Source organism: Ixodes scapularis, unplaced genomic scaffold (assembly GCF_016920785.2).
Source record: "Ixodes scapularis isolate PalLabHiFi unplaced genomic scaffold, ASM1692078v2 PGA_scaffold2__306_contigs__length_199485367, whole genome shotgun sequence".
NCBI classification, from domain to species: Eukaryota; Metazoa; Arthropoda; class Arachnida; order Ixodida; family Ixodidae; genus Ixodes; species Ixodes scapularis.
Genome location: NW_024609857.1, coordinates 140,892,811 through 140,908,486, shown reverse-complemented (window position 1 = coordinate 140,908,486; position 15,676 = coordinate 140,892,811). Strand labels below are relative to the sequence as shown.

Sequence of the window (15,676 nt, the reverse complement as noted above, 5' to 3'; positions counted from 1 at the left end):
AACACAAACGTTCGGGCGAGTTGGTTACTTATGGTCAGGGATGGGCAGTATTTCAAATACAAGTACTTGAAATACGTATTTCAAATACTTTGTGTAATTTGCATTTGTATTTAATTGCAAATTGGGTAATGTATTTGATATGTGTATTTAAATACTAAAACGTGGGTATTTCAAATACAATTGTAATTAAATACAATTTTGTGGGCGAAAATAAATCCCTCAAATTTATGGTCACTGTCCAGAGCAGGAAGAAAACTACGTTCTGCACCGAATGCAGTGTCTCTCAATCAAGCAAAAGCCTTTAGTGACTTTGTGATTACGGTGTTAGTCCAGGGCAAGAATAGTGACGAAATCGACGTTCACAGGCAGATTGACTAAATAAGTGCGTGTGACAACTTGTGATGCTTTCCAGCCTGATTTCCATGCATATTTTTGCCTGGAACATTCTAAATGTCCGGGTCGTCCAGATTTTCGTAACTAGTGCGAGTTGCAACAATAAAACATTCTCTGGCTAGTGCTGCGCGTCTTGGTCGTCTCGTTTCTTTGTTGGTCTATACCAACATGTAATCGACGAAAAAATCAGATTGAAGCTCTGTACTTTTTTCACCTATTGCGTCCAAGCTGATTACATTTGTTTTTGTGTGATTATATTTGTATTACATTACTAGAGCCTCCCACACTAACTCCCGAGTGTGCGATACAAAATTTAAATGAGAAACCCGTTGCAGGTGCCCTGAAGTCGCTGACGAAAATTTTGAGGAATGTATTTGGAAAAGTATTTGGAGGAGACCAAATACATTTGGTTGTATTTGTATATTGTACTTAAATGCTTTTCTGGAAATGTAATTAGATTTGTAATTAAATACATTTTTGACGAAGTATTTTGTATTTGTGTTTCGATACATATTTGCATGTATTTTGCCCATCCCTGCTCATGGTGTACAGGGGGAACAGCGCACTCGAGCGACTGTTTTCCGGGTGCGCTGTTCCACCTGTACAGGGTGTCATGAAAGAAAATTTACAGGGTCTTTTTTACCGCAAAAATAAACTAGGCATCGCCGAGCGCTCATTCTCCGCCCAAAGGTAGCGCTAGAAGTCACAACCAGATGGCAAAGTTTCAGCCCGATCCGATAACTTAATCAAAAGTTATAAGTGATTTTCTGAAAATTTCAATGGGAACATGGAGCCCATTTTTGCCCGTTTTCGGTTTCTGGTGCCATAGCCCCATATGTTTGAAAACTCTGTCGGCCGCAATTTTCCCATTGAAATTTTCAGAAAATCACTTATAAATTTTGATTAAGTTATCGGATCGGGCTCAAACTTTGGCACCTGGTTGTGACCCCTAGCGCTACCTTTGGGCGGAGAATGAGCGTTCGGCAATACCTAGTTTATTTTTGCGGTAAGAAAGACCGTGTAAAGTTTCTTTTGTGACACCCTGTACATCGGGGGTAAGGAGTGTTTGCTTTGCACCTTTTTTTTATTTTAGGAGTTGTGTTTCCAGCAAAACAGGCTTTGCGGAAGGATAATGCTTGAGGGGGTTCTTAAACACTTGATCAGCGTTTGCATCCGAAATGCCTTAGTTATTTATACAGATAGCTTGAAGTTGTGCGCCGAATTTTATTAGGATTGATTTCAAAGCGCGTTAAAAGACTAGCCGGAAAACCAACGAAGCCGGGCCAACGGGGCTTGGTACGCAACAAAACACCCGTTAGGATTGTAAACACAGTTTGCCAAACCTTAGGGAAGAAAACCTTTAAAAATAAGCTCGCTTGCACAGTGAACGTCCACAATGTTCCATTGTGCTTTATTACGTTCGATCGAGGAGCCTACGCGCCCTTCTCCTGTTCCCAATCCCAGCAGGCCCCGGACCGCTTGTGCTTCACGAGGTGTTGCCATCTCGTGGCACGCAGACGAACACCGGACACAGCGTGGCTCCTTTTTACAATTTTTGCGTTTGGTTTTTCTAAAGAGATGTGCAAACCGAACGCCAAATAACATATTTATTAGACGAAAGAGGACCATTTTGATTAGTTAATTTTTTCTAAAGAATCGTAGTATACATGGGAAGGCTATGCTTATTTCAATATAACTTAATTTTGTGTATTTTTGCAATTTCGCATTGCTAACAAACTAGACAACCAGAAATATTTTATTTCAATGAATGACCGCATCGCAACAAATTGGCATTTAAAACATTGACATTGCATCCCTCAAGACTTTCTACGCAAGCTCGATTAATGTTTCGTAAAGATGATTCGTTTAGGTGGGGGAAAACGACGCCAATCAGAGCTAATCTACCTCAGCGTAGCCCCAGACGTTTCTAGAGAGCGGCGTAGCCACGGGTAGAAGCAGCTCGTTGAGCTGGAGATGGGCAAAGCCAGCGCTCGCCAACACGTCTCCGGTCCTCCTGGTCACATGGCACCCACAGCAGAGTGAACTCCACAGGGGATCCAGGATCCTCTGCACCGCCAGGCCCCAGCTGCCTTCGTGGTGAGCAACGTGCTCCGCGAAGAGCAGCCGCCCGCCCTGGTGGGAGCATGCGGAAGCAAGCTGATTGACTCGCGTGTCAGACAGGACACTTAGCAAAAACTTGACAGTTGTATTTTACCGATTGATTATGCCGTCATATTCAGAATCGCAGTATAAGAGAAGCGGCGAGTTTTTATTATGTTTTCTATCTACGCGCTGATAAATCATGTCACATGAACTGAAGTCATCACTTGACGTTACGCATCTCACCACGTGACTTCACGTGGCACCAAGTGACGTGACGCCACCACAAACTTTAGTATACTAGCTCAGTTGTGGATCTGCCACACCCCCCTTTGTTGGGAATTCCGCAACGTTTCGGCCATGACGCTATGGCCGAAACGTTGTCTAGATCTATTTTTTAAACGAATCTGTGTCATGTCAAAAAAAAAAAAACTAATTTTGGCTGGTATATAACAATTATTTAAATTTTTCAAAGTTGACCTTAGGGGTTTTGGGGGGCTTAGGGGGAAAGCGGCGGTCGTACCCCCCCTCCCCCTCCCCCCCTTCCTCCCCCCCCCCCCCCCCCCCCCCGAAATGCGCCCAGTGGTGAAAGTTCAAAAAGCAAGGCGCCTAGAGCCCTCTTGCGACGGCCGGGCCCACAACATTCCAAAGCAAAACGAAGATGACGACACTGTCCATGGACTCTGAAAAACTGAAGTCCGGCTCCGGCTGTCTGAAGAGCTCTCGACGAACTCAGCAGTGTAACCGATGCCTTTCTTCAGGCATGCAGGTGCGTATGGCTCAACTCCCGACGTGACAAAAGTCGCGAAATCCTGACCTCCAAGGACGTTGGTCTCGCCACGGAGAATGCAGGTGGCTTTACTAAAGTCCCCGCTTTGAGTCTCAAAAACTTTACGACAATTTCAGGGGATCAAATCCTACAATGAAAACAGGACGACGAAACGACAAACAGATAAGCGTTTTTTTATTCCTTCTTCTCGTCCCGTCTCTCCCAGCCTGCACTCCTTTGTTCTTAGTAAAACACCAGCCAAAATCGAAAAAACAAACAAAGAAGAAACCACCACCCACCTTAATTTAAAAAGAATAAGTGAGAGAGAGATGGTGGCAGCATCTGCACCGTGCAAGCAACTTTGGAATGCTCATTTTTACTTGGTTTCAAAGCGTAGCCAGTTTAATTCATTAATCGCTGCAGTGTGTGTTTATAACCTTCCGTTCGGCACGCAAGTCATGAAAGTAATGGTTGACTACCATGCCCACTACACTCAGCCCTTACTTGACTTCCACCCGCTTTCCTCCCTTCTGATCCCCGGTCCGACCTCATAGCCCAGAAAAACCTCCTCAGACGGGACACACGCGCTTTAATTTCTCCTTGTGTCTGCTCCCTTCCCCGTAACCTTTCTTCGGTGGAGGAAGTTTCTCTTCGGAGGCTTCGGGGTCGGGCGGTCCTAACACCTTCCGTTACCTGGACTTGAAGACACACACCTGCCGACCCGGGTACCTGCCCTGAGTGTTCGGCCCCTGTGGCTACTGCGGATGCTCATCATCTGCTGTGGCTCTGCTCCGGGACTAAGACCACCCGATGGAAGACACATAGAGAGGCCGGACCAAAGGGTCACCCACACGATAACTACACCCATTGGGTGAACTACGACCCAATGGGTGAATGACGACAAGTACTTCAAGTCGCTCTTGCAGTTCCTGCACGACGCTAGACTGCACTCCTTTCTTTGAACCCCCCCCCCCCCCCCTGCCCATATTATGCCGTGTGGCACAATTTACGGAAAAAAAATTAGTTCAATAGTCAAGTTCTCGCTTGACGCTTTTTTCAAGAATGATTATTGACTTATAACTTCAAGCGTGTCATCAAGGTCTCCAACAGAGTCGGCACATTCACGTCTGGCAGCATCGTCCTCCCTAGGTGAGAGAGATGTTGTGGCCAACGACGTCGGTTGTCGCAATCCTCGAATTCGAGCAAATCTCCAGCCTGTGCGGAGCGTCCGTTTCGTTAAATAAACTGCCTGGGGAAGTTTTGGTTTAGACACAGATGTTGAAGGACCGCACCGCTTAGCTGGTCTGAGTGGTACAGGCAACTTGCCTTTGCCCGGAGGCCTTGTATCCTAATGTAAACCGCCTGCTGAAAATCCTGGCCACCGTGTCCGTTTGCACCGCTGAAACGGAACGTTCGTTCTCGATACTCCGGACTCAAGTCATACCTGAGAGCTTTAACGTCCCAGGAGCGCTTGCTAGGGGTTGAGCTTCTGAACATTCACCGGAACATCCATGTCAGCGCCGAAAGTGTTGTCTCGCTTCTTTCTATCAACCGACGGCGGCTTCCACTAAATGTTTAGACCTTACAAAGCGATAGAAACTGGTACTTTCTACGCCCCTTTCTCTTAAAACGACATCGAAGAACATCAAAGCATGACCATACCCAGTGGCGTCACTAGGGTCAGCGGCACCCGGGGCGATGGCCCGCGGTGACACCCCCCCCCCCCTCCCCCCTTTTGTGACCCGTTGCGACACCCCCCGGAGCGCTGCACCGGGGCGGTCCGCCGGCCCGCACCCCCCTTGTGACGGCACTGACCATACCATGTATTTCTGAAAATCTGATCCGCGCAGGAACAATGAGCGCGATGCTTTACTTGCTCATTGCCCCAGTGCACATTGCAGTTTTTATGTTTAATCTTATTCTGAACTCCACTATTCACTGGCACTCTTCAGTAGTTTTCTTAGTCATTGGATACCTGAGTGTTTCGCAAAGGAGTGAACCCACCGGAATATTTTGCGGGCCTGTCTAGACTTTCTTGTTCAAACCCCTTTACTATATTTTGTGATTGCGTGTCTTCTTTGTTCACCATTAAAGTTTCTTCCTATAAATATTGAACGAATGAAATGCGGCAAAAGAGGTTGAATTTTTTTCTTCTAAGGAATAGAAAAAGAGTAACTAAAATTGTGTTTCTGCAATTTCTTTTCCACACACTTGTTTTTTTTTTTATTTTAAACGGTTTGAGCAAAAAAGAAAACACCCTCTGAAACAATTCTCTTGCGACGCCACTGCTTTATATTTTATCGACACTTTCATCATCGTACAGAGCGCGACACTAATAGCGCGAACAAGCGATCGCCGGTTTTCCCAGTTTTTCTCTTTGAAACCAAGGTATGTCATCCAAGTTATTCTTGCTACGAAAAGAGCTGAATTAGTTCTATAATGTAAGCGATAAAATATCGTTCTCGCTAATACTATTTAAAAGTAAAATGAGAAAATGCGCCAATGTCGTGTTCGCGCTAACAGTGTCGCGATGTGTACCTGTTTAGAGTGAATAGAGGAAGGGTAGTGAGATCAGGCGCCGACGCGAATCATGCGTTGCTGCGAAGCAGCGAGCATCGAAAGGTTCCGGATGTACGAAGTGGCGCAGCGGTAGTATGGGCTAGAGGAAACGAGCGTTCCGAGGGCCTTCGGCGAGCAGGCTTTGTTGGCTTGGAGGTTTGTCAGCGTGAACTGACTCCCTTCCACATCTCTCCCCGTGTATTCTGGCGCTTATGTCGAATGAAGTTCAATGCCGAATCGACGACGGCAACGACAACGACCACGACGACGACGACGACAATGCCAGTAGAGCAGCAGACCAGCCCTTCACACGCGCTTCATCCAGTCCTAGCTTTAATGGCGCCCTCTCGTGCCGTCGAGGCAATGTGCGGGAACCGTGAGCACTCGCTGCACTACCCCTCCTCTACTTCACTTTAACGTGGTATCCAAAGAGGATACCACGTTAAAATGAACCGTACTTTGTCGAACAAAACAAAGTTTACGAATCCACCGAATAACAAAATCTTTGGCGGAGCGAGGATTTTAAGTCCGGGTTTTCAAATAACCTGTTGGGTGGTGTAGTCGTGTAGAGGGACCGGACGCGGTCCCTCTTTTCGACAGTGGTGCACCTAAACGTAGTTCTTGGGCACATTCATATTTAGCGGACGTGTCGGAACAGGGAGGCTATGAAAGCATTCTTCCCTAGGTTATTGCACCAACCTTTGCGAGCACTCGCTTGCATTCCGCGAGTACCCTCTCCGGATCCGTCGCAGAGCAGAGGACGTACATCATCAGCACGGCGTCGAAATGGCCGTCGGGGACGCCCCGCATGTCTTCGCCGCACCCCTGGATCCACCGTTCCATCGTCACTTTGGGGTTTCTCTTCAGCTGCGCGCGGAGGTCGGCTCCAAACTCTGGATTGGGGTCCAGTGTCCAGTACTGCAACTTCCGCTCCACGTGCTCCAAGTTGGCTCCGGAACCTGTGCCGATCTCCAGGACCCTCAGGGCGCCCTGCTTCCTCAGTGTGTCATCGTGCGAGAGCAGCTCCTTCAGCTGGCCCACGGTCAGGCGACGCAATCTTCCGAGCCTGGCGTTCAACAAAAGCATTGCTACGGGGTAAAATAGCCTCGCAAATAACGCTTCTTGGATCCTTTTGCTCAGCCTGATTGGCACGAGAAACAAAATCCCGCAGATTATGCACACGTAAACTAGGCAGTTCAATGCAGCGTTGATGACCCTTTCCATTCCGTGAAGGGTTTCGTCCACCGAATTCGCGCACAAACTGCAGCGACCGGATTCTTTCTTTCAATCGAATTGTGTTAGCGATGTGCGCGAAATCATCACCAGCGAACAAAGCTCAAAACTGAATTTGGTTGTTCACTTGCTTCTTTCCGAACACGCTGCGTATACCTAATGCTGGTTGAGACAGCTGGGGCGAGTGCGCTAGCTACGACTGCGCCCGTTCCAATTACGTCGACTAAAACAACTGCTCTGCGCCGCACCTATACGCCCCAATTTCGACAGACGTGGCAATCAGCAGAGCGACAGTCGCATTCCCGCTGCCGTCAATTGTTTAGCTGTGCCTCCAGAAAAACGGGACGAACAGCGAACAAATAGATACACTTTATAAACGCAAGCTCTATCAAAACTGTTATTTCCAGGATCGGGTCCTGAGGAGAAGGTAAAAAATAAAAAAAAAGGCACTTAACCGTTGATATCTGCATGGATAATGCCTCTACGCCAATCGCTTCTACCTCCTCATTAATCTCGCCACATGCACTTCACAATTTCAGGGGCAGATGTAATTTCAGGAGTGGTACTTGCGGCGAGAGCCACGTTAGGGGGTGCCACTGAGCAGCACGTAAATGTCACGTGATACCCGGAATGTGAGCATGCCGCGGGTTGGTTTACATCACGCGCACCATAGGCGAGCGTGATCGCTTGCTTTCGGACCTGAGCGCGGTGGTTCGTTATTGTCCTGTTATCGGTGACACCATACGCGACCGAAACAGGTGTAGGTTTTCATCCATAATCAAGAGAAAAACAACTGCGGAAGTAGAGATGAAAGCATGGCAAAAAGGTGTGGGAGAGCGCGATGGTGTGTGCGAACTACTTATCAGACGCTTTCACGACGAATCGTGTTGTTTTTTTTTTTTTGTATTCTGTATTGCTTTTTTTCGCGCGTTCCTGTTTCGTCCTCCGTACAGTTTTCGATTGGCGGGATTCGGCGCCAACGATAATCCCATGATACGCCTTCCCTTTTTCCCGCACCTGAATGTCTCTCTCCGTGTCGTACGTGTCACCTGACGCGATGCGAAGTCGAAAGAATGAACAGTGTCAATTATGTTGTCCAATACCAAAGGATGCTTCTGTGTATGTTCAACAAATCGGGCCCCGAAGGTCCCACATTCGAGCAAGTCTTGCCTTTCTTCAACGAGGTAGAGGGGCTTACAGTGATAAACCGGAAGTTCGGAAGTGGCACCCCCCCGGTTGCCGCCATGTTTTACCCAAAAGTGACTACTCGTCACGTGACCTCCCAAGAGCCGTGACGTCACAGGTAAGATGGCAGCGCCCAGAGCTGGCGGATGCGAGTTTGTTTGGTGCGCGGTAGCCGCGATGTGCAGCGGCTTTCCGACGACTTCGGGCTTTTTCGTGCTCGCTGACGCAGGTATAATGTGAAATTATGAAGAGATTAGACTTTATACCCTTTTTGCGCAAGATCGCTCTGGATCATCTGGGTATTAACACCTGTGAGACAGCATCAGCCGTATCGCCGTACCGGTGCTCGGATTCGGGATCTGTTCGAGGATCGATACAACTTTGAGTACTTCTAGCATAAACTTTTCGCATTCTCTTAGCTTTGTTTGAATGTTGGAATGTCTGAAAATCGACGCGAAATGTATGCGTCGGATGTAGGGCCTAGGGGAATTTGTTTCAGCCCTAGGTAACTGCATAATCACAGCAACTTTTAGCGACGAAGCTCTTGCGACCGTTACGTTTCGCACTTATCAACAATTTTACGATATAACTTCAGGCATAAAATATTCGCATTTTTCTAGCTTCGTTTGAACGTTGAAATGTCTGAGAATCGAAGCGAAAGGTATACGTCGCGTTAAAGCCTAGGGGAAGTTCTTTCAGTCCTGCGTCACCCAATAACCCTGGCAACCTTTAGCGAGGAAACTCCAGCGATCTTTAACCTTTTGTGCTAATCGACGATTCTACATTCGGTCGCTTTTCTTTCTTTTTTTGTGAGTGCGAAGTGCACACTTATTTCCAGCTACGAGGTTGACGTTTTATTGAGTGTGGGGATGAATAAATTGTAACAGGCACCTCCTTCAAAGCTTTTTGACTTGCTATACGAACAACTATTTTACTGTATGCATAGATGAACTGCGCCTTTTTCTCTTTTGTAAAATTTATTGCGTCAATACTTTTTTTCATCAAGAGTGCATTGCATTAGTCGGTCAATTATTTACTTGTTCTAATTACCTGGATCAGATTATTCATATTTGTGTTCATCCCTTGCCTGAAGAGCAGTCTTGTTGAAAAATGTTGACCATTCCATTCGGCCTCTTCAACAGACTTTTTTGAAAAGTGTGGGCTGCCTATACTTCGTATCATTTTAACTTAAAAAAGGGCAACCGCCACAGCTCCCTCGAGCCAATAAGAGAGACGGAGCGAAGGTGTGTGACAAATCTGTGCAGACGAGCACTTTGAATGACATGTTATCATGTGCCTCTCTCCAACCTGCAAATTGGCTCACCGAGACTGTAGCCTTTGCCGTTTGCCAAATTGTGATGAAACGAATTACACTAGCTACTATTCTAATTACCACAGGCTTTCCTACTTTGGGCATTTGTTCGACAAGAATGTTATGTCCGCCATCACTGTGAACTCGGCTCAGCGCCTATTGGACTGGAATGCTGCATTAGCATTCGACGTGGACTGGGGCCCATTCGTGTGCTTTATACGCCGAAAAAAATGGTGACAGTTGTGTTGCTTGATGGGCTTCTGCAAAGGGTCTAGTGTGTCATACGTATAGGAAGTGTCCTGCTCTGCAACAATGCATCCATACTACTAAACTAGATGCTCAGAGGTGTGTTTGTTTTTGCGCTCAACAAGTTGCAGCAATAAATATTTCTTACTAGTGTAATATTTATTTTCGGTAGCTGGGCCTGGTTTGTGCACATTAATGTCCGTGTGCTTTGATGTTATCACGTGTGTAGCTTTAAGTATCCTCTCTGCAATGCCTACAGAGGCCCTTGGAGGGAATAAATTAATAAACAACATTTTCGCATCACTGGAGTTGGTTTTCGGATGCGCCACATGTTCAGGAGAAGTAGAACGAGTGCAGCCCAATGCAACCAGTCTGCCAATCTGGTATGTCCCATTATTTCATATTGAGGGGGTCAGAGATGCAGGTGTCCTCAAAAGGTCCAGCACGTGCCGTGAATATAATTCTTTGCGTAGACACTCTGAAGGCGTGAAGGCGAGCGGAAATATGTTTATCTGGTAAGTGTATCAAATATGTTTATTTCCACTTAATTGCATAATTATTGATTCTTAGAAAATGGTTCCATAACGAGTTCTTTCTGCGACAGTCTTGTGTCAGGCGTCCAGTCGTAGTACCTGTGCTCCTTGTTGTCGGATGACGCTCCTGTCACGTCGGTGTTCAGTTTGGTCGAGTGGCAGCTTTGACCGACAGATGCCGTCTTGTAATCATACGCCGTGTTCGGCCACTTACATTTGATGCACTGAAGCTGCAGAGCTGGCTTTTAATCCGCAAATTTTCCTGGTAGTTCTCTGCGTCAATGCAGCAAGCTCGGGCATGTGCTTACGTGGATGTGCCTTTTGCTGTAGTGTTGACTAGATGGCTGGCAACAGGCAACAGTGTTTGTTTGCTATCCAAGCCATTTCACTTCCATTTCGTAATGGAGATTTTTTTCTGCATCCCGCGACCACTGCTACTTGTGTAAGTCTCGTGTGGCAAAGTGAAGTCGGGTGATGCTTGGTGTCCACTTTTGAGAACAACCAACCATTCTATCTCTTCAAGTCACTCAGCGGCATTCTCCCTCAAAGATGGAAATTGCGTGCTTCTTGTAGTGGAAACAGATGAATGGTGTCGGCAAATTGTTAGGTATTGTCCTTGGACAACAACCAACACCAAATCAACTGTCCTTGCATTGCCGCTCACCTGCTTTGTCGTGCTTACCTCCTGTCGAGGTGATGGGGATGAGGTACTTCGGGGTAATGTCAGCACCAGGGGCAAAGGTCACCGAAGATAATCCTCAATGTCCCGCGGACGCCCCTCGAGACGTGGTCTAAGGTCGTTCGGCACAAACTCTTGCAGGCCAATTCATTGGTACCGGCACCTCTATTAGACATGGTTGGCCTCATGCAGTGGTAGCAGAGTGGTGTTCGGTCGACCATTCGCAGCACCTCCGTTTTTCCCGGTATAATTTGTTCAGCAAGAACCTACACTGGTTCTTTCCGATGTTGGGAATGCTTCGGCGTTGGGGTGTCTCATTGAATTTGTATTGAATATTAACTGGTAGCCGGTTTTGGACGTCGTGACTTTGTGGCATAAGCCGCCCTCGGTTCGTCAGATGCCTCTTTGCTTGAAGAAGTTTTCAGTTGAAATGCCTGTTTAACTTGTTCCGAAACAATCTCAGCAATCAAATAAAAACTAAACAACTGATGGCAGAAAGTAGCTTCCTGATCTCCTCCCGGACAACAATGTGGATGATGTTACGGATGCCTGGGAGTCTGGCGTCGAAGTTGCAGCTGGATGACTCGAGTGTTGAGACGCTGGGGAGTTGTTGATAGTGACAGACTCGGCCTACAGTGTACATTCAATGTTGGAAGTCTCGGTGATATGAACCCTTCGACTGTTGTCGTGGGGTTGCGGACAAGGCTGCCAAAGGTGCTGCCCCTAACATGAGGGGCTTGGGATTCTTATCTTCTCGTCTTCTGTAGCACCAGGGTTGGCGTGGGTGCTCGATCAGGTGCAAAACATCCTCCACGAAGGCAGCGACGCTCTTGTTGGGGCCGTGTCCTGGACAGAATCAGGAATTCGGCTCTCTCTCGTCAATGTTGGCTGATGAACGTGCACTTCAGCTTGATCTTGCAAACTTCCCATGACGTTGAGGAGGATTTGTGGTTCTCAAAAAAGTGCCTGACAGTTTCTTTCACGAGAAGTATAGTTTCTGCAGGAGCTGGTTGTCTGTCCACCCGCTGTGGCGGGCAACACGGTCATATTGTTCAATCCAGCCCTCGACATCTTCATATACCATGCGTGAAAGGGCGTCAGAGTGTGAGGTGCTACGGGCATACAAACAATGGTGGTTGTGCTACAGGTTTGTCACTGCTACAGGTTTCTCATTGTTGGCTTAGTCAGCTTCGGATTTCTTCTCGCAAAAGACCGAATTCCGGTGGTTCCTGCTGGTAACAGCGACCGACTCGGATTTCAGGTTCTTCGTGGTGTATTTTCGAGGTTCGTCCTTGTGGTACTTGCTCGCCTAGCGGTCTTTCTGCCGGGCTCGGGATAGTTATTGGTTCACGACTCTCTAAGGATTTAAGACACGAAATAGTCCACCACCCGTGTCCCGTCATCGGGCAACTCTTCTGAGGAGCCGCCAAGGTGCACAGAGTGAAGGACTATGCGTAATGTACCCAGCACCTCCACCAGAAGATACGATGACAGCTGAGCATGGCCTGGAACTTTCCAGAATAGTAAATATTGATAGAAGATAGGACTGGAGCAAGCACCCGTAACAATATAACAAAACTGACAGAAGAGAGACTAACCTGACCACTAAAGAAGCTGCATTGCTTTAGTGGCTATCTGTCCGAATAAATTCTCTCCCTCGGGGTTTGGCGACTGCCGTGGGCGAACTGAACTGAAATGGATGTGGGACCAATTTTCTGGTAATGAGCCGCTGCAGACTGTTGTCACAAAACGACGTGAACGGGTGCACTGGGTAGGTAGCACGCGCAATGAAATGTCCATACGGCTTGCAATTCGCGTGACGAGTGTTGATGAAACTTTTGTGTCGACGAAGCGTGCGACGGACCAGCGGAATCAATATCAACTGCAACACTTGTGCTCCGTGTAAGTAGGGGAGGGAGTGGCCGAGTGGGCTAACGCGTCTCAGCTCGGAGCGTGGAGCGAAAGCTTGCGCTGGGAATCTCCTGGGTTCGATCCCCGCCGCCCCCGCCCGTTTTGATCTGGATGAGTTTCGTACCGGCAGGCGTTCGTGTGATCACTACTGCGTGATGCACGTTAAAAACCCCAAGTAAGCGGTTGTACCGCACTGGCCAAATTTCTCATCTACAGCTAAGAGACCGATTACCCGTTGAGGCGCATCTCCATCAAGGCTGTATAAACATAAAAAGCAAACCAATTTTTTTCCGTGAAAGTGCACGTTTACGCCGGAACAATTTGGGAACCAGCACAGCATCACCTAAAGCATGGAACAGGAACTACCAGCCTGAAGGCAGCTCTTCGGTACGCCGCACACCTGTGCTCCGTGAAAGTGCACGTCTACGCCGGAACAATTTGGGAAGCAGCACAGCATCATTTAGCACGGCACGGCAACTACCAGCTGCAAGGCAGGTCTCCGGTGCGCCGCAAAACCGAAGTGAGCCTTCGTGGCACCACGATTGTCCACTGCCAAGCACGACTCACGCAATTTCCGTCGCTAAACTGTGTGTCCAGATACCTTGCACACGCTTCACCGTAGACCTCGAAGATTCCGATGGTCAACCAGAGCACAGAAACGTCGCCTTAAAATATATCCTAGCGGTGTCCGAATCAATCCGAGGTCCGAGCAACGTAGGGCAGATTCTTCCGTGGCAATATCCCCGTCGGTCACCAGCGAAATGCACACCGCTCCTCCGTGTTTTCACGTTATACCTACGTCAGACACCACGCTGAACTCTGAAGTCGCTTTCGACCGGCCTCATATGAAGGCTTCCGCGTCTGAAATCAACTCGCCGAGACGAACGACAGCGAACAAAGCATCCGACAAGCTCCGGCCCAGCTGGGGCCAGCCGCTGCATGGGCGCTGCCATGTTTCCTGTGACGTCACATATTTGGTTTGATCATGTGACGAGTAGTCAAATTTGCGTACAATGGCAGCCGCCTTATGGGGGTCATTTTCGAGTGCAGACCGGAACCCCGGTTTATCGCTCTAAGCCCCTCTACCTCGTTGCCTTTTTTACAGTTGGATGGCTGAATGGATGTTACTGGCTATATACCCTTTGTAGCGGGCGGTAGCTTCTGCCACCTAGCCTAAGTATAAGAAAGATTTAGTGCAGTGCAGTAGCTTGGACGCAGTGTTGTGATCTAGAGAGGGAAAAAAGGAAGTTGTACTGGACGTTTCGCTATTTCGTCCAAATGCGGACGCGATTGTTTTTTTTGTTTTTTTTCGTGGATTAAAATGTGCGTTGCTGAACCTTTATGCTAAATACTGCGGTTGTTATTATTCTATACGGCTCATGGCCAACAGGGCAAACTGTCATGCAACGCGTGACAGTTTGTTTTAAAGTGCTTCCTTCACTCACAGTCCATATAAAAAAAAAACCACCACCTCTCTTTTCAATTACATTGTCATTACGGTCATCAAATAGCATGTACATCTGTGTAATGTCTCAAATGGCTGCGACCGAAGCGCTAGCTGTCGACAAAGTTATGTTTAGTTTAAATGCATGATCTTAACAAAAATGACTCTTTTATGAAGATAATTAGACGAAAAGATTTCCACTAGAAGCTTGCATATGTTCCTGTCTTTTTTTTTTTTAATTTAATTGTGTACAATGGCTTGTTTTCGGTGTTTTTTTTTTAAGTCAAGTTAGGATTTTAGTGTGTGTTCTCTTCAGAATGCAACATTTTTTTTTTGCATTAACTTCTTCACTGTAATTACCAAAATAATAAACGTGGTGCTGCTGAATATTTTCTACGGCTTGGTAAAGTCCAGGACGTCTGTAAAAGCAAATGGATCCAAAACTGCCCCTTATTTGCTAACGATGCAACAGTCGGGATAGAGAACTAGTAAGTTTATCTCAAGGGAGGAAACCAGGAAAACAATCTTGCACATTTATTGTTCTCCAAGGAAGTGGGACAAGGATTTTTTCTGAAACTTTCAGTTAAAGTTTGAAGTTTGAAAAACAAAAGTAAATTTAAAACATCAGTGAGCTAAATATGAGTGTCGTCACCGTGCTTTGCCCAGGACACATAAAATATATATATATATATATATATATATATATATATATATATATATATATATATATATATATATATATATATATATATATATATATGAACACTCAAGTTAGCCACATTGAATCCTGGGATAAAGACCTACCAGACGCAGAAGTAGTAATCGTCCACGTGCTCAGCAACACTTCCTCTGATTTCCTTACTCTCAAAACTCTGACTGACTGAATCGTCCACGACCAATACGAAGATTTGTTACAGAAGAGACAACGAAAAGTTACTAGCGAGGCAACGGGGTTGAACCAAGGCTACGAGAAGCGGCGGCGGCGGCGGGATCGTTGGGAGAGTCCTCACTTTGGGTTCTGCCGGGATTCCGCTAGATGGCAGCACCAAGACTTCTCGCCGCCAATAGCAGTGTCGCGTTGTGTCACGAGCAGAAGAAGACAAGTTGTGAGGAGGGAGCTGGTCACACAGAAATGAATCAGCGCATGCAAGCGAGATGGAATATACAAGTGTAGATGAAAGTAGTGTGTATATTTGTTTTGTTTATTTAATATTCACTTATTTATATGACAATACTATCATCCCCACAACGGGGACTGAGACATGAGTGAGCATGTAATAAAAAAACAGCAGGACTTAACAACATCAGCATT

At 46.9% G+C, this 15,676-nt stretch overlaps 1 protein-coding gene across 1 annotated transcript; it reads right to left on the bottom strand.

The window, feature by feature from the left end:
* Positions 1-1,817: 1,817 nt before the first annotated feature.
* On the bottom strand, positions 1,818-7,277 carry LOC8029069 (methyltransferase-like protein 7A). Its single transcript, XM_002402971.5, has 2 exons — positions 6,521-7,277; positions 1,818-2,526 (listed from the first exon to the last, which is right to left on the bottom strand). Exons 1-2 carry the CDS (start codon positions 7,043-7,045, stop codon positions 2,290-2,292), a joined length of 762 nt encoding a protein of 253 aa, XP_002403015.3. The 5' UTR covers positions 7,046-7,277; the 3' UTR covers positions 1,818-2,289.
* Positions 7,278-15,676: the final 8,399 nt, after the last annotated feature.